Source organism: Malurus melanocephalus, unplaced genomic scaffold (genome assembly GCF_030028575.1).
Source record: "Malurus melanocephalus ecotype Western Australia unplaced genomic scaffold, MMel_1.1 scaffold_61, whole genome shotgun sequence".
NCBI lineage: Eukaryota > Metazoa > Chordata > Aves > Passeriformes > Maluridae > Malurus > Malurus melanocephalus.
The window spans coordinates 984,244-1,010,940 of NW_026623293.1; the positions used below are offsets into that span (position 1 = coordinate 984,244).

Below are 26,697 nucleotides of genomic sequence, written 5' to 3' on the forward strand. Positions count from 1 at the left end.
CCTCGAAGCAGCACTGATTACTGCTCTACACCAGGCTGATCACAGCCCCATCCAGCCAAGGCTTGAATACCCCAGGATGGGAGGATGCACCAACAATCTGGGCAAACTCTTCCAGTCTCTGACCACAGGCATGGGCAAGACATTTTCCCCGTGTCTCCAGCCAGCATCTCCCCTCGTGCAACCTGTGCCCAGGTTTTTCCTGGCCCCATTTCTGAGCTCCTCTGAGAATCATTCAGCTCCCCTCTGGARGCAAAGTCTCCATTGAGACCCAACCCAGCCATCTCATCTCCAGGATGAACAAACTCAGCTCCTCAGCCTCTCCTCCAGTGCCGTGACCACCCTGATGGACTTTCCTGAGGTCCTTCCTAATGGTCAGTGTCTCTCTTGTCCTGGACACTCCACAAAGAGACTGTCAAAATCAAGGGAGGGGAGGGGACCCCTTCCCTGGCCCTGCTGGGTGCGGCTGTGCCAGCACAGCCCTGGAGGTGCTTGGCCACCTTCACTGAAGGACACACCACTGACCCAGAGCAGCTTGACATGCAACAGCACCCAGAGCCCTTTTTGGCAGAGGTGCCTTTCTCCAAGCTTCAGGAACATCCCCCAGCCTTGACCTTTCAGTGATGACAGACAGCAACTTCACGATGACAGGATCAGCTCCCTCAGAGGCCTCCAGTGTGTCCCGTCTGGTCCCCTAGACGAGTTTATTTAAATAGACCCAAACTCCATCCTCCCCTGCTGTGGCTGCTCCCTCCCTCCCTGCCCTGAGTTTTGCTTCTGGGGCTGAGTGTGGGCAGACTCTGTCAGTAAACCCTACAGTTTCATGGAGCAGGGCATCCATTTGACTGGTTTTCCTTCTCATTTTTACTGCTGATGCACTTGTAGTAGCCATTCTTGTCCTGCTCATCCCTTGTGAGTTTTGACTCCAGACAAGCTTTGAACTTCCTCATTCTGCTCGTACAAGCCTGGACCACACTTCTGTGCTGCTCCTTGGTAGCCTGTCCCCACTTCTAYCTCCTGTCTGCTTTCTTTTGGCATTTAAGCTCAGGCAAGGGCTCATCTGTCGTCTCAAGTTTCTATTACCAATTTTCYCCCTCATTTCTTTGAAACCTTATACCCAGTGGCAAAACTTCACTTCAACACAGCTAGAATTTTACCACCCTTGAGAAATTGCTACTGTCAACTTTGTCATCTTGATCATAAAATTTTGGAGTTTTGTCATTGTTTATTACAAATAGATGCTTATGYTATAAATGATTTGATATAAATAAGCTGCACCTAAAATATTTCAGTTTGATACACAACCACATTTTGTATCATCTTACACCAGCAGCCTCTGAATCATGACAAAAAAATACTAATTCACTGTGACAGCAGATATAATCTTAGTTTTTCAACATGGAATTTTAGCAACTGAAAAATGCTTTCCAATCATCTTCAGCAGCCACAGGAACATCCAGCAGTGCTATTTTCACTTTTCAGAACTAAAATAGGTACATGCAAACTCTGTAAAGGTTTTCCTTTCCAACATACCTGTAAAGAGCTGAATGCTAAAGAGAGCACTATCCAAGAGTCCTTCTGGAAAGCATTAACTCAGAAGAAAAGGAAAAGAATAAAATTTCATCCACATTTTTGAAAGGACATGGAACAATTTTCAAGCCTGGTTTTTTCTAACTTTCTAGACAACACATTTATACTCAAATCCTAAACACTCCTTGCTGTAGTTTGAAGCACTGACATACAGTTAGGAAAACCAACAAATACGAAAATGATGGGACAGCAAACTTACATTCCTGTTCAGAAATAGATCTCACTAGGAAACATTTATACCAATTTCTTGTATACATTGTTTAAGATGGCTGACTTGGCAGTTATGTTTAAGGTTGGACTCAGTGATCTTAAAGGTCTTTTCCAACCTAAATTATTCTATGATCCTAAGATGTGGAACATACTAAAATGGCTACTTTCATATATTAATAAAAAACCCTGCTTTCAAGCAAAACTGAATGCATGCTGGATCATTCTCTCTTTTTTCACAGTTTAATGTTAACAAAACTTGCCACAGGTACTTGACACCTCTACATCCATCTCCCACTCTGCTCTCCATCCCTGTTCCAAATGCTGATATTCTCAGGATGCAACTAGTCCTTCCTCAAGAAACACCCCTAACAGCATTTCCCCCCAAAATTTCAGGAAATATATCTTCCCAAACACCCCAAGGCTCAAACCCAGACCCACACTGTTTTGCTCACAATCTCAAGATGCTTTCTTTTCAACAACAAACCGCCCACGTGGTGATTCTGAGCTAACGCTTCCTTTCCCACTTCTCTTCTTACAGACTGTTTCTTCCTGTTCCCTAAGAAATGTGTTGCAATAATAACAGTATCTCCCACTCTTCTGTGATGACAGCTTATGCCCAGTTCTGTATTCCCTCAAAACTCCCTCCCCACTTACTCACACGGGATCTCTTTGAGTTCTGGGTAACCAGATTTTCCCAACGCCTTCACAAAGCCTATCACTGTGACATTACTTTGTGTATCTTAAGATTTATCTCTGTCTTTCTGGTTGTCACTTCCCCAAGGCAAAGGCAATGTTTTTCCACAAGTTCTCTTTAGCGCTGATTACATCACACAGATAAATTTTAATTACCTTTCTGTTCAGAGCCACACCATCTTCACAGTCCAACACTGCACAATCTACATTTAGTGATGGGATTTTTCTTATCTTCTTTTCATCATCCGCAGGTACATACAGCACAGCCCGTCTGGGAACATACTTGTGTGATGATGATGATGATGATGCAAAGCGGTAACTAAGCTTAGGAGCACCAGCTGGCAGAGGAGATTCCACCCTGTAAAGGATATTGTTGAAATTAGACTATTGGCTACAATGCTGTAAATAATACTTGACTGCATTTTAAAAGCTAAAATTCCTACCTAGACAGTGGCTGGTTTTGAGCTATTTATATTTTTTTTCCCTTTGGAAGAGTCAGGTGAGGGAGATACCAGTATTACAGTTAATTACAACATAAAACCCCAAAACCACTGTGTTCAATAGAAGTTGCAAACTTAAAAAAATCATATTTGAAGACCTGCCAGGTCTGAGGTTTATCCATGCAGCCTTAATTACACTGCCCGTTCTGGGTGCTATGGCAAGTAGGAAATACAGAAGGGTGGTGGCTGGTTTWTTTTCCCTGTCAAAGGACTCCTCTGTAGGATGCAGACTGTACTGGGAATGGATCAGGACTGCTTTGGGGAGGAGGCTGCTATCTGCCACATTTCCTCCAGGAGGTGGATGCCATGCTGTGAATGAAGCAGGGGTGCTGGTTAAAACAAACACAGGTTTGTGAAGTTCATTTTGCACCCTTAGCATTATATCAACAAATGTATTTGCATGCAAATTTTAAATAAGCAAAAGGGATGGAGGGGGAAATGAAGAAAACAGAATGAAAATCCCATGTAGAGWGGAACATTGCTACTCTCCGAAGCCTTCAGACCTTCAGATCCACAGCACAGTTTCCACTGACAGAGCTGCTGATGCTAACTCACCAGCATCAGCAGCATCAAGGGTTTTTGGCTCTGCTGTCTTTTAAAATTTGCAAATGCATTGTTCACCACGCTTCAGTGCAGGTGTGAGCCTTTGGTGCCACATGGCTTGAGTGGATAACATCCACGTGGCCTGTAGRTGTGAGGTGTGGTGGTCTCTGCCCTGTGCTGATATTCCTGGTGAGGGTCCAGCTCACTCCCACCAGGCATGGGCTGGATTAGTGCCCTTGGAGGCTGTGGGACCGCCAGAAGAGGCTGCTCTTGAGTGCCTTTGCTCCATAATTACAAGCACAGAGAAATAAATTACAGAGGGTGGCACTATGTTTCTAGGTCTTCCAAAAGAAACCCCTTGCCTGCTCCTGTTCCTCCCCACTTCATGCTGTACCSCCCAGGCCTATTTTGCTACATCAAAAATGAGGACAAAATAATACAATTCGCCTTCATACTCAGCACAAGGCACTTACACCACAAAATAATCCTACCATATAACACCATTATGCATTATCATGTATATTATTCAGCACTTTGAATAATGCAAAGCTTTCCTAGCACCATGCTGAACATGTCATTATCGCATCATGTCAGGGACCCATGCATTTTCCTATGCCCCTCTTAATAATGCTTCCCAAGTTGCTAGGCTTGGATGACACATGGCTACACACACATGTGGGTTTTCTTCAAAGTGAACATGACTAACAGTCTCAAGTGCTTGGAAATGAGTTCAGTCAATCGAAATCAGAGCCAATGTGATATGTCGCTGACAGACCTCTATAATACTCGCCTTTCCAAGCTGAATCTGTTGAAGAGTCCTCTCTTCCCCTAGAGTCTGCACCCTAAAAGCTGGATATAAGACCTGGATTAAAAATGTGAAGAGAGCTTTGATCACATTTTACCTCAGTAAAGTAAATTGAAAAGGAAAACTATTCCATCATCTCCTCTGCTGCCTCTGTACAAATCCTGTGTGGACCCACTTTATGAACCTACTAAAACCAGTACCAGCCTCCTTGCAACATGCCTGGTAATGCTTCATGCAGTCTAACAAATGGGACAGCTTGACAGTTAAATAGAAATTCTTTTATTATAAGTGYCAGTGTTACCCTTGTTAAAAAGACTTCTTCATCTCCAAGTGCAACAGTTCTGTCAACACCTGGAGATACACAACTGAGATCCACTGAGCCCCTCCAAAGTACTCTCTGTTTCTCTCTCATAACCACTTCATGTRCCCTGCTGAAGGCTGAAGTGGGGATGGTAACAGAACTAGTGGCAACTCAAGTGGCTCCTAGATAAATCCACTTAATCTCATTTTCTTGCAGTAGTACACTTTGGAAGAGCAAAGASGAGGTGGAAGAGTGGTTTATCTCAAATGGAAAGAGGAGGATCTTTTTTCAGTGTGACACAGAGGTCAGTAAAGAAGTCTGCAGTCCTTTCCTAAACATATATGAGGGAACAAAAGTGATTAGTTTCTATTCTCTTTCTCTGATGGCTTCAGCCCTGTGGTTCCCAAGGGCACAAAGGAGTCAAAGAGCTCAGCCCATTAATAGTTAACTCCAGCCTAGAGCCAAGCAGCCCCTGAAGCACCCCTAATGACTGCCTCTCACCAAYCCTCCAGCCCACCAGAAACCTGATAGACGTGGCTAACACCATARTCTAAGAGCATGCTGAGATGAGATGTATCTTCCCTCACACGTTTCCCAGGATTTCTTCTGGGCTGTCATCAAACCAAGGGCTCTTTGACCAGCCGTTTTCCCTCTCACTGCTGCAAGCCCCACAAAGGCAGCCCTGCTCTGCATACCGCACACAATGGCGTGGGTAAAAGCATCATCACATGCAGACCAGATGTAGTCAGGTGCCACCAYTGAGCTCTATGACCTTGTGTTTAGCTGGAGGAGGGGTACAGCTTCTTCAGCAGACCACCTGACTCCAATGGAGTGATGGACTTAATCCATTACAACATCAACACTTAACAGGCTTAATGCTGGAAATGCTACTGCACTGAGGCTATTGGTATCTCCTCCTCAGCTAAACAAATTTGTAGCTACATGGGCTCAAATGACAGACTTCTCAGGATACAAATTGTTATAAAAAAATATATTGTCAATGTGTCAAATTATTAATTTTATGGGATATTTTAGCAAGTTGAAGAAGCAATATTTTTTTTCAAGAGGTGTGGTCAGAAAAAAAAAATGTAAAGGAGGAGCTGGTGTCAGTGGACCAACACAGAATCCTTCTTCCAAAACAGAGAACTCTAGAAGTATTCATGTAAAATAGGAGTTTTCAACAAGTATCTTTAGGTATGAGTGCAGTAAATGTTAATGCTTTGACATATATTCTTAAATCATCACTGTGCGTATTCCTTGCAAAGTCATATTTTATGTTCTACAATAAAATGAAAAGCAGAGGAAGGCATTGTTTTATTAATAAAACCATTTGTCTACACTTATTTAAAACAGTGGCAAGGCTTGGGGTGCTCTGTATATGAGCAGTTAGCTAGTCTGATAGGAAACACTATCCTGATTATCTTGACTTCTATTATTTTGATAGAATAAAAAAATCCCCAGCAGTTGCTTTTATAGGACAAAAAACCCACACAGCACTGCAGTCTCGATTATACTGTTAACCCTGTGCCATAAAAAGGAGGAAAATCTTACATATGTTTCCTGACTCCAAGTATTTTAATGATTCAAACTAAGCTTGACTATGCTTTAAACTAAACACATGGACAAAAGCCAAGTGAATTTGCTAAGACAATGTTTCTTCCTTTAAGCACTGTAAGTTAGAACAAGGACTAGGCTATTGGGYAATGCTCATTAAATTGTTTTACAGCAGCATATTTTCATTCATAGCATCTAGCAGCATGCTGAGTGCTTTTGGGTCTTGGAAATAAAACTAAATTTCTTCAGCAAACATAACACTCTACTAAAGTCTTCATCAAATATGTAAAAGTATCTGGCAAGTTAAAGTTACTTATGGTCCTCTGAGAACCATATCACCCAGAAGTGAATAGTTCATCCTCAGGAAAGAGAAAAGAAAACCTATTTGACTACTAAGAGACACTGCAGTTTGCAATGGCAGCCATACAGTGTGACTGTGAACAGTGAAATTACACCAAATTATGCAAATTTCCCTGTTGTAAACTGCATATTCACATTCCAGCATTGCTCATTCTCACACACATACTTAACTGCACACACCTGTGCAGTCTTATTGGAGCCAACAACGTACAGCTCACAAAATAAAGTTCYCACTTCCAGCACTTTAACCTGCGCCTCTGCTCTCTGTTTATTTGCTAAATCAAATCACCCCTGGAAGAGATGCTACATCGTGATCTGCCAAATACATATAAAAAATATTCATTGCTCAGTAGGCCAAATCTCTCTTTCTACAATCTTTGGCATAGTGCTGGCAAAGTGTTTTTGCAAAGAGCATTTTTAGACATTTCACTAAAACTATTAAAAAATCTGGATAATTTCCACAACATGTATTTCTGACCTCTRCGCATGTAACTGCATGCCAACCACAATCCTTGATATCAGTGGAGCTGTGGAAGAAGGACAGAAATGATCCAAGACCCATAATACCCCCTGAACAAGACCTAGCTAATGCAGCAAAATCCCCTACAAATGATTTCTTCAATATGTGCAGAAAAACCCCACTCTGGAGTAAACACAATGGTTTTCCTGTGTTGAATTTACCAGGGAGTAGCACACCACCACACACAAATAATCTGCCAAAAACAAAGGAAACTTCTATGGAATTACAAAGCCCCGCAATTTGCATAGTAATTCTTTCTAATTAAGAAAAGAAGATACAAGTTGTTTGTTATAAACATCAGCAGGCCCTGTGCAAATACGAAGGGCTCGCAGCCGCGCTGAGTATTTGTCGAATCAAAGCGACTCGCTGGAGAGTTTTATTGGTACAGCTGCGGCGCATGCATTTTATCACACATGCTAATAATCCTGGTTATGGCACTAACATTTTAATCATTTGTTCTCTGGGCTTGTTTCTCAAACAATTAGCACTAATGAATGGCCAAAATACCTCGGATCATATATGTCTAATTGCAGTCAAGAGCGGTTATTGTCCGCATGTACATTTCAATTCACCTCTGGGGATAATGTTTGTTAATTGTATTTCTTTATATAGCAAGTGAAAAAAGGCTGTTCACTCAAAAAGGGACTAAGTGTTCTCTTCTTTCCCTTTGTTCCCACAAGAAGCTAAAGTCACTTCAAGAGCCACTTAATCCCATCATCCATGGTTACAATTGCCTTACAGCATCAATCAAAAAGAATCTGAAGTAAAATGATGCAGCTATATTGTGTAATTAAAAGCAATTCAGGTACTTATTGCTTGGGGCATTTTCCAGGTCCAAATACTTAAAATGGCACTGCAGGGATTCTAAATACTGTAGTGTTTTAAATTTGGTGAACTACAATATCTCACAGAGAAAGGAAAGGAATATGCAAAAAAAAAAAAAATCTCCTAGTGTGTATTGTAAAGCGAAAGAAAAGAGGAGGAACAGCAAACGTTTGAAGTGACAAAATCTACAAGTCTCCATATAAAAGGGAAATAAAAATATCAAGAAGAGAGAAAAGGGGAGGAAAAAGAAAAGGACGACAGTTTTCAAGGAAAAGAAATTCCTCGTAATTGTTAAAAAGTTAACATGTGMGAAAATGCTAACGTTTCCTGGAATGAAAAACAAAAGCTCATGTCACAAGCTTTACCATCAGAATACAGGTCCCCGAAATCTTAGCGGTCTCCTAGTGGAAATAAATCCGAGGTAAACCAAGCATCTCCTCTTTGTTAAAAAAATAAAAAAANAAAAAAAAAAAAAGAGGAAAAAAAAACAAAAAACCCAAACAAACTTAGGTTAAAAGTGAAGAGTTATGATATTTACTTTTGAATAAAATGTAAGGAAAGGAACTTTACGCAACAACTGCCAGATCCAATTATGCTGAAATTGAAACTGCGGGGTTATCAACATACCAAACACTCAGCTTTACATTTTGATTTCTTCCTTTGTTCCAGACTCAGTACGGTCATTTCCCTGACCCTCAAAAAACTAATTAAGAAACCCCCCAAACATAAGCCCTTGCCAGGGCAGGCAGAAGCCACCAGCTCTCATGGTTTGAGATCTCTTGACAAGCAGTTTTCCTTACCAGGAGAGGCTTTGTCTGATTTTAAACTTCCCACCATAAGGCTGACATTATCTCGCACAGATGTAACATGAAGATTAATTCCCCTGAAGCTGATGGAAGACATACAGGTATAAAATTGGCCCCCAAAAGTGTRAAGAAAGCGAAAGAATAAACTTTAACACTTCCACAGCATCCTAAGGGRGACAGGCGGTCTGCACCCAGCTGCGGGGACTGAGCGTGGTGAGTTGAAGAAGCACTCACAAAAACTCAGCGAATTAAGAAATTTAACCCCCGTAACAACCAGCTTTGGCTATCAAAAGGGACAGATTGGAGGGGGTTGCTCCTGAGAGCACTTGCATGCTGGAAAAACTGTAGTAGSGAGAAATGAAAAGGGGGCTTCCAAGTGACCTTTCACAAGCACTCKCTCCAAATGATCAGGACACATTGCATTATAGCCAAAAAATAGAGAGGGGAACGAAATGGGGAAGGAGAACCCCACTGATTAAAAAAAAAAAATCATGATGCAGAGAAGTGTGAGTGGAAATGGAAATTAAGCACGAAATCCAAAGCTGCTGGAAAGTAATTTTAGGAAAAATATATGTCTTTATCTGCTATTTATAATTTTTTCCTATCTCCAGTAAATTGATGTTAGTCATATAGCTGGACACCAGAGAAAAGATCGAATACAAATCAGGAACTTACTGGCAAAGGCTCAAAATCATGCACCCCTAAGCCATAAAATGATAAAAGGCTATCATAGGTTAAATAGTTAACCAAACTTTCTCCTCCCACCAGCACTAAACGTAAAAAAAAAAAAAAGACCTTTTATTTACCCCACCATGTTCTTTCAACTACATTTGACCCTGTTGTTTTGGTTCACTCTGAGCTCCATCATGCCTTAAATTGCTTTGACTGAAGATCAGGGKTTTTTTTCTTCTCAATTCAAAATGGCCAAATTAGACAGTGAGGATAAAAATAAAAGGACCACTGGCTTCTCATATTACTAACGTCTCCTGTTTTCAGGGCAGCAAAAATAGTCTGTTTGTGACAGAGAGTGCTACGGTTTTTTGACTTAATAAGCGAATTTTAAAAGAGGTTTAAATAATGGCTGAGGGTGACAAGGGCTGCTGCTTCCTACTAATGGCAACAGGCTGCTTCTCTCGGGCAGCCTGTGTGTGTGTGTGTTTGCTATCATCCAAGGTTAATTGGTGTCCTGTCTTGGGGAGCTTTAACATATGTGACATACGGTGGAGGGTTTGCTCTCTTCCTTACGGTGTGGATAACTCTGAATAACTCGTCATGCCCATAAAGTATTCTCGAGCTGAGTTGTACCTCGCTTTGCTTTTACCATTGACAAAGTATCTGGCTTTTTGGGATGATTTCTGCTTCTCAGTCAGACCCACAGCACTGCAGGGCAACRGAAAAGYASTCTGTCCGTCTGTCCRTCTGTCTGTCTGTCTGTAACACATTAGCTTTGCCACTTTCATCTAAGGAACACGTAGTTAAGAACTTAACAATAAATTTCCCTCTTTTCCTAAACACAAAGATATAGAACTAAACACTAAATATGGACAGTTTTGTTTTAATTTCTGTAAGAAAATTTTAAGTGCTTTCATTTATTTGACTAATTTGGTTTCTAAGTCACATTTTTAAAATCTTCAACACTGTGAAGAGAGTTTGCAAAATTTTGTTTAGATATATGGTTTCTTGAGGAAAGCTCTTGCATTACATTCTTTTTTTACAGAATTGCAACTAGCAGTGGCAACAGGAAATTTGCAGCACATTTTAAATAAGAAAAACATCCCACAATAAAGATGAAGATCCAATACCAATATCAGGAGATTTAGAAAAAAAACTATAAATAAATCAGTGTGCATTGAGAAATAAGAAGATATTGCTTTRGACGTATGACATTGATGTATGATTTGGTTTGGTTTATTTGTTTTTGGGTTTTGTGTGCAGACAAATATGCACCAAGTGTGGTCAGGGCTGTGTGGCACAAAGGAAAAAGCATGTCTTTGGAGTTGAGAATCTTCCATTTCACGGGGAGGACCAGGCATATACAACCAACAAGCTGTCCTGGAACATCCCATGCCAAAATCTGTCTTAGGAAGTGAATATCTAAAACCCACAAATCTGTAATGGTTGCACTTCATACAGTCARACCCATTCTAGTGGCCTCTGCAGAAAAACTGAACTTTGAAGAGATTTTTTTATGTCGCTGCAAAACCACTCTTGGCTTTTACAATTCTCCCTCTATCTCACCATCAGCTGCTTTCCTTGCTCCCARTTCTGTCCCAGTGTTTTCACACACTGACTTTGTACCCACCCACATTCTGYGTACACACACAAAAATTGGTAACTATGTTTGGGCAGAATTTCTTTTCTTACTGAGCTTGCTTTTGCCCTCTTTTCTTCCCCACTCCCCTCTATTCCCTCGGCGTCGGTTCCCACACCAGGGCACTGGGAGCATCCCCAGTACTGAGCTCTTGCAGCTCCCGCCACCAGTCCAGCTGTGTGCGCACTGGCTAAATGCTGCAAGGTCAAGATCGAGACCAGGATTCAAAAATTCCACGCTAATTACTGTGATTAAAGTCCGAGTCCCTAACTCATCCAAAGACTCCCAAGCAGTTTAGGAGCAGGCTGCTAATGAGTTATATGTAAAATAAGAAACAGGCACTTGATAAAGTCAGAATCAATAAAGTGCCATTCCTGCCTGTTAAAATGACCTTGCCATAACAGAGAGGCACTCTGTTCACCAGAGCCTGTGCAGGTTAGATATCCATGTCTGCATGGCGTGAGAGAAAAGGAAAACAGCACAGTCCTTAAAATCACTTCTGATTTACATCTGAGTTAAAATAAAATTACACTAAAGATGTGCCTGAGAATATTTAGCAGAAGGAAATGAATGGAGTGTCAATACACTGCTGCTGCAGAAGTTAGAAGAAAGAAGAAATTTGTCACCCACTTTGGGGCTTTCAGAATTTCTAATTTTTTATTACAAACTGTTGTCTTTATAGTTTTGGTTGTGGTGGGGATATTTTAGAAAATGAAGAGCCTTTCACACTTTAAAGAATTTTTTACTAGTAGACCATATTTTATGTCAATTTGCAATTTAAGTTAGTGTATACTTAGTCAAACCACAAACATTTCGATGATTCCTGTACTTAGAAACACAGATAAATTATACTACTAAATAAAGCACAGACATTTTTACCACACAGGAAAAAGAAAACAATATTGCAGTCTTCTCTGCATTTTGAAATTGCTCCTGTAAACCCACTTGAGTATGTGCCTAGCCCAGAGAAATCAAAAGGACTTCTAAAATACTTACAGTTAACCATGTGCTTAAGAGCCTATAGGACTGGGGATGAATTTTGAATTATGAAACCGTTTCATTTCTATGTGTTCTTAGGCTATACATGGGTCAAACTGCTATTTTCAGGTTTTGGCATGGAGACTTGTGTAAAATTGAGAGTTAGATGTATACAGATGAAATCCAGGTGGTGAATATCTTTTAAACAATATAAAGATGCCCAATCTCAGCTGGAGGAAAAAAACAAACCTGCATGATATTTTTAGAATAAGATTAAAAGTAGAAACATGATTTATGTTTAGCCAAGCATTATTCTGTAAAATTATTATTATGCAGAGAATTATTATGTCAAAGAATTATTTTGTATTAAACCGAACTTACTCAGAACATTTTCTGTGCCAAACAACTGAGCAGTGAAGAACAATTTAGGAAGCAATTAGTAAATATTAAACCACTGAAGAACAGAACGATAAAACTACAATGCACTGCAATTACATTTAAAAAAAAAAAAGGAAAATGTTGTAATTACATCAAAGCTGATGCAATATGACAGAAAAAAAGAACGAATACACAAWGCTATTAGTTCAACAGCAATTGTGGCCACACTAATTGAAAACCAACTGCTCTCTGGYTTTGAATACAAGCCTGGTGGAGATTTAAAAATATTTCCTAAACGGACGATAAAGAAGAACGCTTGCAAATCCTGCAGTGCTCCAGGCAACACTTAACTTTAGAAATGTCTACAGGCAGAAATACTACCCTGCAACATGGCTCAGGATGGCACAAACAAGCATCTGTGTTTATTTTTTAACTAGTCGATTTATAAGAGCAATGAAATCCCTACATAAGCATTTTATATTGACCTGATATGGACTTACTGTTTTAACCAGCTTTTTAACTAACTCCACAAGTTAATAAAGGCAACTACATGAATCCTAACTGCYTATACATTAAGATAAGAAAAACATTCATTAAGCAATATCCAGACTGTTTTAATTACAGGAATATCACTCTTATTTGTAGTATAATGTTCGTTAAGTACAGTATAACATTTTCTTAAAATGCCCCAGAGGCAGTTAAACTCTTGATTAGCTATTTAAAAAAAAAAAAAAAAAAATCTCCCTTAACTTCAATCGCAGGAGTTAATGCCTACTGCAATGAAATTCCAGCACTTCTAATCATGCAAAAATGTCATATGCAAATCTTATTAACCATGAAAACATTATATAAGATCAAATGAATTTTCTATGCTGTTATCACTSCTCAATAGTAGCAAAATGTCGGAATCTTTCTATGATGATTGTGGTAGTAACAATAATAAGCCCAGCCCTATTTCCTTTGAAAATSACTTCAATTGAAAACCAGATCCTATTTTATTAATTTTAAAAGATAGCAGGGAATGCCCCAAAATTCTGACTTCTATATTTTCATGCCTTTAACAACATCTTTGTTCTATTATCCAATGTTAAAATATACTATATTAGTAGCAGTGGATAGATTAAAAAACATTTTGGAGACAGAATGTTTATGGTCTCTAGTAAATAAAGACTATTTAAGTGCCTTATTATCCAATAATGAAACTTCCTTGTTGTTTSTGCCTTTTTCAGTACAAAATTTAACATTATTACAGCTATTGTATAGATGACAATGAAACATCTACATTTTCTTCAGTATTTTTGCTGCATCTGCCCATTATTCCATMAATCTCTTGAAAGAAAAGCTGTTTATTTTTTTATTTGCTAACAGCACCAAGAATTCAAAAAATTGTGACAAACATGATGCCTTAAAAATCACAGAATTTTTAAAGTGCATATTGAAACATTATTTTCTGGTTCTGTGTCCCTGACTTTGTGTTTTCAAGCATTTTCAAAAATTTTCTTGAAAAGTCAAAAAAAGAAGTTAAAGGTGACATTTTAGGAAWCCAGGATTAAAGGAAATAACAAATATTGTGACATTAGTGACAAATAGGTGACAGCTGTCAGCTCATTTTGACTTTTCACATAAGCAGCTGAAGGATAATTTTATTAGGTGGGAAAAGGCATGCCAAACCCTAACTCAGCAATGGCCCTCCAAAACTACAGATCAGCAAACTAAAACCTGCAAATTTAGCACCCACCASTCTCTTCAGGCTCAGCATCTCTCTATCCACCGCGCTCCCTGTAGTGAGTGATCAGCCTTTATTACCCTGAAAGGGACAAACCCATCACTTTACTGAGAGGGTGGGTCAGATCCTGCCACCCCCATAGGAGATATTTGGGGTGTGTGGACAAAACCCTGGGTGCATCTTTCAAAGGCAGATTCAGCCACAATCATCCTCCTCCTGACTCAGGCAGTTCCTGATGTGCCTGGGGAAGGTGAATGTGCCTGGGGGAGATGAATCCCACCCGGGGGTGTCCACAGCAGGGAGCCAATTTCAAGGAACACCCTGGTCATATCATCGCAGCCTGTCCTACCAGGAATGAACTTTGCTGGGTAGMAGAGCTCAGAGACCATAAAGGTGCTGAAGCTGCCAAGTAGAAAATCTGAATGYRTGATGGAGGAAAAGTGTTGGCCAAGGAATACATTTTAATACTAAATCAGAAGATTACTATAGGTTTGGGGTTTTTTTAGCTCTATTGCTAAGTTATTTTTATTATTTAATTCTCTAAATATTTCCATAGGACTTATCAGATTAGCTTTGCCACATGCCAGGAAACTCAGAAACTGGTCATAAAACCACAGGTCCCAGCTCCCTGTTTCAGATCCCTCATCTAGAAAGTCCCATCCCATTTGATGGTCAGTCTRTCACCAACACAGATACTTTCAAAAATCATCATCATCAAGACTGGAAGTGAGATGGGGAGAAAATCAACTTYTCTGCAAATCAGTATCATTTTGTTTTCATTAAAAAAATAAAAGAGGCAAATTATCAGCAGCTCTTTTTGGRGCACTGAGAGCACCTGATAGGCCTGTGCAAGTACAAGTGCAAGCACTATTATTAAATGCTCTGTGGGAGTTTCTTATCTGTATTTCCCAGGTGAGATTACTTGTGTGGTTATGGTTGCTACAACATGCACTTTCGTAGCCAGTGAACACATGAAAAAGCCCACTGAAACTTACATAAAGCCAAAGAATCAAAGCTGGTCCCTTGCTAACGGCCTTGTTTCACAGGATGCCCCTTTTCCCCTGAACACCACAGCTCTGCTGAATGYGGATTTCCTACCTCACTGCATCACTACATATATCATCATCATTGGTTCCCCTCTCTTAAAATGAAATTTTAGAAAACAACCCTGTCTTAATGGCTGCCTAGAGGGGAGGGAAGAGTTGGACATGAGGAAGAAGTTGGCAGAGAGAGAAGGGAAGAGAGAGACAGAAGAAGAGGTCACCAAGCACACAGCTTGCTTGAGAGACCCATGAAAAAGAAATTCTTCCAACTGCCTTAGTCTAAGAGCGAGGGTCTTCCCCCTCTAAATTCTTGACACAGGCTGTTCAATATCTATTTAAAAATAAGTGAAGAAGAAAAATCCACTGCCTCCCTTGCAATCTGTACACATAAAGAAAATGGCTTTTAGCTCATAATGATGGTATGTAATAGATGAGCAAAAGTCCTGGATTACATGAAAATAAAATCTATAAGGAGAAATAGGATTAAGTCTATTTCCATGTAACAGCTTTTATGACATTTAAATGAGCAGCTGTGTTTCTCTAAGTAAGTGCTATGTTATAGTATTCCACATCTGTATAAAAACTGAACAACAGACAGACTCTTTGAACTCACTGACATACAACCTTGTGAGGAAAAAAATCCCTGCGAAAATGCATAAAGGCATCACTTGGCTTTCCTTCAACTCTTCTTTAACAACCTGTGTCATGAATACAGGTTTAGGCTTAAGGAAATAAGACAATTAGATGACATGTACTGGATGAAGACAAAAAATATTCCATTACTAAATCTGCCCACTTTTTTTTCCTTGGGTAACATTTTAGATAYACTTTAACAAAAAGGGCTTGAGATACATTTTAATTCTGCAGTGCATGCCAGTAATCTATACCAATATTAAGAAACAGTACCTCCCAAAGTTGATATTGTATATAAGAAATTTGGATGGTTTGAACCAGTTTTATTCTCACATGGCCCCTTGTTTGCCATCATCTGTTTCCTTGCTGATAGGAAGAACATCATGGATGTTTCAATTTTTATCTTCYTCCTGAATAACAGTTTAGTTGAGCTGGTGTCTCAGTAATGGCAAAATTTGTTGACAGAGATTAACATCAGATGTGGTGAAAAAAAATTGTGGCTTATCCACTCTCTTCTCTGGAACATATCCAGCAGGCAAAGTCATTCCTCCTTTTTTGTGTCATTTTTGTTTAAAGGAGAAAATGCAAAACAATGACCTCACCGGTTCTGTGTGCAAGCAAGAACAAAAAGTGAGACTCCAAGCAGACATTGCAATAGCCTCACCCTTAAGGTTTTCTTTTGGCCTGCAGCCACAATAGCCAGAGGTGAACATCTGTATGTGTGAATGCTTATGTTTATATATTTATGTGCCTGTATATATCTATCTATATACATAATCTATTTATTTTTTGTGCACATATAAATATACATATAGAAATGTGTATATATATACACATGTTTGTATAGAAAAAGACCCAGTGGGGCATAGTACAACAGCAGCATTGAACMATGGAAAGTGGCAAAMAGAAATTACTTCCATAAATTCAAGAAATAATAAAAGTGGTTTTGCCCCAACTTTYAGTCTCAAATATTCCTCATGCTTTGCTGGAATAAACTACCTGTTCCTGCATCTCCAGCAAAAGCATTACAGTGGAATACAAAGTCTCCCTTTGTATACGAGACTGAAGGCTGTTCCACCATTAGCTGTGGATGGTTCTGCCTGGCTTTTGCAGGGCTTGTGGTCTTGGCAGCACACACTTTGCATCCACACACTGTGGACACCCTGTAGGTATCTATCTTGCAAGTTCAGGTGTGACCCCACAGATTTACAGCTGCCATAGACTGAAGCCACATCTCGGTGAGCCAAAGCAGTGCTGCCCCTCACGCTTCTGCTGTCTTTGACAAATCCCTGCCAGAACAAACAAGCCACATGCTATTTCCCGTGTGACACTCCTTCTTTCCACTTCATCTCTTGGAGCTCAACATTTTTACCCATGAAAATGTAAGTGAACACCCTCATATCCTCTTTTCCTTGACCCTGCTCATATTATTTTGGAGGGCAAGGAGGGGATTTAGGGGCTATTTCACCATACTCTACCAGTATACCTTAAAAGGTGAGAAGAAAGACTAATGGCTAAAACAGTCATTCACAGCAGTTCCCAGAGGCCCTAAACTGAACCACAAAAGTGGCAGTTGGGAGAACAAATAATAATTCTTTCCTTTTTCCCCTTTGAGAAGCACCAGGGTAAGGRTGGGCATACTCTTGCCATGAGTATCTTAAGGGTGCTTTCCAATCTAAATGATGCTCTCTATCCCTCTCCTAAGGCTGCAKGGTTCCTGTGCCCAGTCTGGGCTGCAAGAACCACAGCTGAGCCCTTTGAAAAACAGACTCTGTTTTTGTCCTAAGCAAATATAATCWAAATTGTTTTCCCACAAGGATAACAGTCACACATGCTAAGTTGAGCATTTTGAAGATGTTGTTAAGATTTTGATCCACAAAAAGGATATAATAATTATTAGTAAGTACATTTATTCATGCCTCCATGGCTTATATTAGTTCAAAAAATAAATAACCAGTAGTTAAGTTGCATGTGGCTGTAGTTCTACTAATGTTCAAATATTCTGTTTCATTATTTTCTAACCTCTGCAAAGATATTCCTGCTGTAAAGAAAGCAAACAGAAGATGGATTGTAGACCAGGACAGATTGAATTATGAAGAAGTSAAAATAAAAGAGGCTGGAGACACAAATAAGGCTTCAGGCAGCTGCAGTATGTTGATTACCCTGTTATTTAACTAGATGTTCACATCTTGATTCAAAATACACTTTTATTACTCTCTAGACTTTTCCCATTGCTTGGAAACAGCAATCAACAAACCAATGTTTAACCTACCACAAGGAATATTAGGGTGGCTTTGAAAACAGGGAAGATGGAGAACTTTGTAAGACTGTTCATGTTTGAGGGCCAGTAAGGAAGAAGACTAAAAACCACCTACAGAAGGAAGAGAATAAAAGGATAATTGTAAGCTGCAAGAAGTGAGGTCTGGCAGATGATGACTGAGGAAAGCCAAGGATCTGGGCACCACAAACACAAGCATGACAACGTGCAACAGGCAGCTCCACAGGCAGTCAAAGCAAGAGAGGCAGTCCTGAACAGCCAGCACACAGCAAGGCAGCATGGCCCARTCAGCCAGGAGAGGGGTGACAAATGCATAAAGTCTTGGTGAAATGGCCCCCAGGCACCACAAGGAGCAATGAGTTTTAGTTTTGTGCAAGTGGCAAGGCAGACACAAGGCAGACACCCCAACCAGGCCACCACAGAAGACAAGAGAGGACTGTGGGAGAGATGCACAAGGAAAGGAGATGAGATTGTGGAAAAGAAGCCACACCATCAACCAGGGATGCAAAAAGGAAGACTTAGGAGGCATTCACTTAGAAAGTCTGAAGAAAACAAGGTCAAAGGCAAGATTAAAAGAGCAAGGTGAAGATGTAATTTAAAGGAAAAAAAAAAAAAAAAAAAGGAAGAAAAAGGAAGAGGACAAGGTCGGTAGAGATTTTGGTGAATCAGTGAAACAGGGGCTGAGGAGTCTCTTGATGCAGCATCAGAGACAGAGAAGATGTATTAACTCAGGACAGCCAGCTGTATTACTTAAGGAAAACAAGCATAGATTGCCATAAGTCTTGGAGGATGAAGCAGCAGAAAGAGGAGTCAAGGATGGGAGCACAGCAGAGGAAGAGGAGGAAGCAAAAAGGAGACAGCGGGATCTTGATTCAGCCAAATAGCTGAGCATAATGTGAAGAGTCTGAGCATTCTTGTGATGTCACTTGATTAACCACCACTCTGAATCATGGCCTGGTTCAGGAGCCTTCCAGTGAAAGACCAGGAAAGAAGATGTGTAAAACACACAGAACACATTGTGTTAGAGAATGGAAATGAAATGGGAACTTTGATGTTCATCCCAGAAGAAGCTCTTCTGACACCTTCTAACAGCGACCTGTCACTTCACTTCATTTTTACTTTACTTACTACACCCTGATTTCCAGCACACAAGCGATCATTTTAATTTAGGCCTCTACATTATTTTGCCAGCACTTAATGTTGCATAAAAACAAAGAAACTTCAGCTCCCTGCAACACAGTGCAAGTGACTGAACTTCCTTTCAGTAGCCAGAACTGAGTCCATTAAATGTGTGAAATGCTAAAGGTAACAGTGTCCAACAATAGAAAATGAAGCAAAAGGAATTCAGACCAACCTCAGGAACCAGTTTGCCAAAATTATGGGTGAATGCTAGGGAAAAAGGACAATTAATACAGGGACAGATGGCTAAGCAAAAACAAAAGCCATTATCTAAAACCTGGCTAAGGAAAGCTTAGCAACTGATTGTTTAACAGAAGGAATTAAAGAACTCAATTAAATATAGTACTATCAATAGTTTGGATGCTAAGAAATAAGAAAATAGAGGACTTGCTGTCATCTGTGTCAGTATTAAATTCTTGCTGTGCTTACATGAAATATTAAGGTGTACAAGTCTTATTCAGAACAGGCATTTTTTTCCTTGTGAGAAAGTGGGTTATAAAATGCAAACAAACACTAGACCAATAATAAAAGCTTTAGCAACTTGACAAGTCTTCGAAAACCATACTCGCAGAGTTCTGCGAGTGATCTGCAGCTCAGGAGATCCTGCTGATATATGGAAGTCTTTCCTTCCCCTCTTCATTTTGCTCCCAAAACATGCACACATATAGTCCTGGAAAACCACACTCAGATGAGAAGGCCAGTCWTTGGCTGTCTCCCCACGGGGGTGAAAGGTTACTCCAGAACAGCAGCATCATTTTCTGAAAGTGCCCCAYCTGCAACACACCAGCTGATGGCCACCACTGAGCAAGAGTTGGGAGAAAAGTTAGGAAGTGGTACAAGGAAGAAACGTCTCACATGTCCTTAACGTCATGCCAGGATAGGGATCCACAACCTCTAGCAACTCTTAGCAGAGGGAGGGTGTAGCACAGGCTCTGACAATCCCCTGGCATCGCAACCTGAACTGTTCTCTGCCAAGAAGCCCATGTAAAACTGCATCTGCATGAGTCACAGCCATCCTCCATGCTAAGAGCACGCACACACATTGCAGTCAAATCACTTGGTCCCATACAACAGAGAATTAACTCAAAACAAATRTTCGAATCTCTGTCTGCAGCCTCAGTACAAACATTGACTCTCTCAGGGGAGCACCCCAGGAAAAGTTGTGCAAGTAATGAAAACGAAGCCTTCTAACAGCTTTACACAGCACAAAATGATGGCTAAACCTGTCTGCTGTCGCTGTCTCGTACAAACAGTTTGAACAGATAGGCTTCATTCATATGTGTAACTGTTGTTTGGTTCTTTCCGATACTTTCCCAGTACTTTAATTATTTTAGTAATCTGTTGACATGCATTTTTTCAACATATCACATCTCCATAGAGGCATCATCAGTTTGTAATAAAGGCTTCTTTAAGAAAAGAAACAGCTTCTTAATTTTTTTATTTTAAAAAAGAAGTTAATAATTACAGGAACACTGACAGTGTTGCTATAGTTACGACTATATCAGCCTTTCACTTACAACTCCCCGTTTTCAAGGGTCAATAACTCAGTTGTCAAAAATCCCACTGGGCAGTAGCCTGACACATCTTAGACATACATGAAACAACTGCATAAATAAAAATCAGCTGTTTCACATTTGTGAACATTTTGAATCAAATCAGTCTTTCCAGATGATATTTTGAGCATCCAATTTTTTGTACATATTTTTTGGCAGGATGTTAGTCCTTTAGGTGTCCCAGTGTTTTTGGCAACTGCCAAAGGGAGAGGAAGAAGAGCCATCACTTTTTCCTCCAGCCATTTCATCCCACCCCACCAGAAAGGAAGCAATTCTAGACATGCCCGCTACGCTCCCAACAAAACTTCCCCAGGATTTTTAGGCACAAAAGCTTCACACGCATGTGCAGCAGCTGGATTACCACAAAAGACCATAACGGCCCTAAGAGCCGTTACGGTATATCAAGTGAGTAAACCGAAAACTAAGAAGGATTTACACAATGACCATAGTGGCTCCCTGGGAGCCGTTACGGTCTATCAGGTCAAAAATCCACTTTTTAAAGAGCGCCTAAATATGTGTATACCCAACAGGGCCTTGAATCTCCAGAGCAACTATCACATACATTTTCAAAATCAGCCAGAGAAGAGAAGGGAGATTACACCAAACAACATAATGAGAGAAATTTTTTACAATGAATAAAAGACATATCATGCAAATTCTAAAGACCTATATTTAAATGGAAAATAGTGCATGTTAAGTTGAGAAATAGGAYGTAACATGATTTCTTCATGGTCATTTGAGGTTTTTTCTTTTTTTTTTTAATTAGAATTAAATGAAAAAGGAAATTTCCCACCAAAGCAAATCACTTAAAAAAAAAAAAAAAAGTTAGGTTTCAAGAAGTATAGAAATAGTGCAATCACAGCTGGGTTCTGAGCTGCAGTTCTRTTGCATTTCAAGTCTCTAGTCATGGCACAAGTTGGTAACAAGGCTCAGCTTTGCCTTCCTTTAATTCTCTCCCATTGTGTCACAAAACGAACAAGTTATTCAAGATAGTAATTTTCTCTTTTAAAGTCATGTCTATTTTTTCTAAAAAGAAATCTGTAATAAATCATCAGCCTACTTACTTTTTCTTCTTCCCCTTCCTTTACATGCCATATTTGTTCCTGCAGCAAACCTGTAAGAGAACACTTTCTCTCTATGACCTGAGATAACGGTAATGTTGAAAGAATGGCCTCACTTGTCAAAGATTAGAGGGCTGTCTGCAGCCTACACTCGTCTTTACTTCAGCCAAATAGGCCCAATAAATGCTAATACTCAGCATGACGCATCGAGAACGCTAAGCCTCAACACTGACTAAGAAGAAAGTATCACAAATTTACTGAAATTATCTATAGCACAATAGAGAAGAGAAGGAATTAATCAAAGTCTCTCTCTTAATGCAATGCTTGATTGAACTATCCCAATCCCTTTTTAAATAGGATAACCTAGTGGCAAGTGACCCCGATGACACATCCTAGAGAGGTACACAAGTACCACTTGTTCGATTTTTTTTCTTTTATGACCTCATTAAGAAGGATTTTGAAGATTGTTCCTGAGTATGAGAACAAAGTGTCTGAAGATATCTCTAGCTTTTTATGTCTTTAGCCTTTTGCYGTTGAAATGGATTTTGAACAAGTGTTTATAAACTAAGTACATGCACAAGCAAAAAAAAAAGAAGTCCTTAAAAATGGAATCTACTAGAGCTACCTTTTCTTAAATGCAAAGACTAGCTAAGTCTCCAAGAAACAAGAAAGTTTTGCCAAGATGAACTCATGATTGCATCTACCCCCCAGCCTGTACTCCCTCTCTCTCCTTTCCTGTTATAGACCCCATTAATTAGATTTGGCGGCAATTTTCCCTTCCTTATCAGGGAAGACAGTGTCTGCCAAATCTGCTAGTGTGAAAATACTCCATCGCCAGTAACATTTTTTTCCTAAGTGTTTGTTGATTCCACGCTTGGATTTAATATCAAGGATTATATTTTATAACCAGAAACAAACAAACAGATTTATAACTGAAGACCGAAAGGCAAACAGCAGAAAAAAAAGCAAGCCAAGTACTGAACCTAAATGTAGCATTTTTATTGACTTCTTAGAAACCAAATAACCTGGCATATTAGTGTGTGCATTCTGCAACAGACATTCAGCCCCATTGTACTACTTAGAAGAGAATAAAAAGAAACCCTACTGTTTGAAATCCAGCGGAACATCCCCACAACAGAGCACAACTGTTCCCTCATGCATGAATGGGAAGGAGATGAAAGAAAAGATGGACTTCTGAGGTACAGCAAAAAACAAAGACAACAAAAGTGCTGATCATGAGGGAATGACACAACTCATTGCTGCAAAAAGGATGAGAGAAAGGAGCTCAAACAATGGTGCAGACAGCTAAGTGACATGTAGAAGAATTGAAAAATCTACAGAAGTGTCTTTTCTTTCCACACTTGACGAGAAACAATTAAATGTTGGTACATCTGTCATAAAAAAGATAATTGAAACCTGTTACYATCATTATAGACGGTAACTTAACTACCAAAACTGTAACTGTCCAATTAAGTGTTGCCCCCTCTGTTATCCATACCACTTGCTAAAATGAAAAAAAAAAAAACCCCTTTAATGTTGCTGATGATTTACCACCAGTTTAGCTGTTACAAAGCCATGGAGCTGAACTGGCACGTTTTKTAAGGTGGATATTTAGGCTACAGGGTACCTACGTCTATTTGTACACACGCAGATGGGGGAAGGCAGGCACACATGGGTGCATGCAGGCTCACATGCGTGAGTGCACGCATTCATGCACTCGCTCTCGCACACCCACCAGTGAGGGTGAATTTTGCAAACAGATGAGGTTTTTGACAAGGAATCCAAAAAACTCAGATAACTGCCAGAAGCCTCACTAGGTGTTTACTCCCRTGAAGGTCCACCAGTCTGTGAAAACAACACCGTGCTAAACTAATCCACTGACTGTTGCTACTTGCTTGATAACGGGCAACACTCCACAAAACTGCAAAGCAGTTATTGACCCTGTCAGAACACCTGATTAATGGATAAATGCTGTAATTGATTAGCAGAGCAGTGTGAATTAAAACAGAATACAGCATCAATAATGAGCCGCTGACAAAAGGCAGGCGACATAAAATGTAAAATGGTAGCCTGCAGCCATAAAATGTAAAATGGTAGCCTGCAGCCATATCTCATCAAAGACATGCATTTCTTAAAAACAGAAGAAAACACTGCCCCTGAAAAAAACCCACAAGCGCGGTGTCCTGTTCTCTGCATTCTTTAAGCTTTTCTCTTGGTAATGATTAAACCACCAGCAAAATGTTATGGGAACKACTCGTGAATCCCCTTCATACATCAAGCCAGGCAAGGCAGTTAAATGACTGCATTATCCTCTGGGTTTCTCTACCCTTAAAGAAATTCACTGCTCTCCGTTTTACCCCGGTGAGCTGTGATTTTGGAGTGGCACTGGCCACATCCAAGGCAGCCTTCGGTGGGGTGCACAGGCAAATCCCACAGTTGGTAGGTACACGAGGGAGCCCCACAACAGTGTCACACCGAGGAGACAACTTGAAGCTACAATCATCACATTGTTACACTTGTTTTCCATTCCCTCAAGGGCCTTAGGAGGCCAAATGATCCCACTTTTGTTCCTTTTTCTTYCCAATTTAATCCTACTCTAAGGCCCTACATTATGCCTGACATTATATGAAATACATTATATAGATTTTATACAGCACCCRCAAGCACACACGCCATGTTTCCCTGCTGTAGAAAAGAGACTTTGTAACACAGTGTCAGAGTTGCTTCCTTTCATGGCACCTATGTTGGTCTTCCAGTTCTTTAGGCATTGCACATTACTCTGTGCATTAGGCAAGTTGACACACCTAATGTAATGCCATCAGACATATCAAAGCTGTCCTGGTACAAGCAGAAAAAAACATTAGCTTGAGTAGAGCACTTAATGCAATTACGTTGCTCTGACTTCCTGAGCTAGCTCACTCAGAAGTAATTTAAGCATTTCTACATGACACTGCACTGTATCCAGCGAATACAGCCTCTGCTCAAAATGGTTGTTGCTACTGAGTAAGTCTCTTGGAAGTCTGTATGTGTCCTTTTCCCCTTTAAAAATAAAACCTCGAAGCYGTTAAACTGAAGATTTGTGCTTTTGATATGGAAAAGGCGAATAATGAAAAGTAAAAGCGGCATTAGCTCCTTGTAACAATTCTCTCAAAATCTGACTTTGTCAATTTGATGCCCATTTTACATTCCTCTGCAAAGCATAACATATCTTTGTAGCAGTTCTACAAATTCACAGATTCATATTCAGAGATCAAGTMTTTTGGAAATACACACCTTTTAGGATAATTTTTTTTGTTGTTTTTCATCAGTTAACAATGAGACTTAATTTGGGTGCATAATGATTTTTCTGCTTCCCCAGCTGCTTCAGAGCTGCTACCTTTTCAGAGGCATGACAGCTTTTTCAATTTAAATAATTTACCAGTTCAGGAGTAGATTTCATCCTATCTCACACGGGTAAGCTAAAGTATTACTTGTGTAGGTGATCCCTACTTATCAACCAAAATAATCAGATATTTCCAAAGAGCAAGTCTGGTATTTTGATTTGGGAGATCTGCTCCCCTGACGTGTCTCTCTACTAACTGTAGAAGTTACCCTAACGACTTGCACTTTAAAAGCTACAGCTACATCACAAGGCTTCTGTCTTAGCAATTTAAGATAATTGCAATTAAGGAGGCTTTTAACCCTTCCTATTGTATTCCGGTGTCCTTGCTCCTCCACAGCTCTTTGTGAGGACTAAGGGAGGGAGAAACAAAGTGTGCTCTGATGGGACCCCTCCTACTGCAGAACATCTCCAGTCCAGCATGAGCTCCCTCATAGGCACTTCTTTGTCCTAAAACATGGCTGGACAAAAGGAAGGGCAGGTCACTGTGTATATGAGGTTATCCCAGGGAAGGGAATCCTGGGTCTCCCTTATTGTGCATGCTGTCCTAGAGGTCCCACTCTCCAGGATACCAGCTGCTTTGAGGAAGACTGGGGCATAGGTACAWTTCTGCCACATAAAAAGCCATTGGTATTTCTTTCTTGCTGAGCTTCAACGGGAGTAATAAGAGACCCTTGATCAAAACAGCAAATGGCTGGACAACTGGGGCATTTTCGGCGCTTAAACCTGGTCAGGGTGATGGTGGGACTGAGCCCAGCTCTCACTGCCAAGGCAGGTGGGGTAGCACCRGAATATCAGAAAGACGGTGGGCACCAAGGCCCTCCTTTTTAAAGAAATAAACAAGGATATCTCCTGACAGTTCAGCTATTTCCTGAAATACCCGCTTCACTTACCTGACTCCAGGGAGCCTGGTGATGCTGGATCTTCAGTGCTGGGGGACAGCTGCCCATAGCCCTGATACAGAAGCTTGCAGTGCATAATGGGAGAGCTCACACTGTCTGCAACCATGTAGAAAACACCAGTGTCCTACTGCTCATTATCAAACCCAAACAGATTTTACAGAAATGAAATCTTGCCTCCTTTCCTTAGCTATTTTTAYATTGTATTGTAAAATATGGAACCTGCTTTTAGCCGGAAGCATACTAAAAAGGAACCTAAAAAATAGTTCCAGCAGCCCAAAAGAGGAGACTACCTCAAAAAAAAAAAAAAAAATACTGACAAGAGATAAAGTTACATCAACTTCAATGGAAGCAGGATTAGGCCCTTCAACCTTTTTTTTTCGAGGGGGAAAAAAAAAAAAAAAAAAATACTGACAAGAGATAAAGTTACATCAACTTCAATGGAAGCAGGATTAGGCCCTTCAACCTTTTTTTTTCGAGGGGGTGAGGGGGTGGGGTGTGCAAGGAAGTGGAGAGACGAAACTCTGGCAGCTGAAGGTTCAGCTTGATCCCCAGAAATTTTAAAGAAGACATTC

General features: G+C 40.1%; 1 protein-coding gene across 2 annotated transcripts in view; it reads right to left on the reverse strand.

The window, feature by feature from the left end:
* Positions 1-26,697, reverse strand: part of CLYBL (citramalyl-CoA lyase) — a 167,071-nt gene that overhangs the window by 76,577 nt on the left and 63,797 nt on the right. For both annotated transcript variants that reach the window (XM_057366180.1, XM_057366179.1), the window contains exon 2: positions 2,647-2,848. In XM_057366180.1, the coding sequence (XP_057222163.1) occupies positions 2,647-2,848 (202 nt within the window). The remainder of the gene's footprint in view (positions 1-2,646; positions 2,849-26,697) is intronic.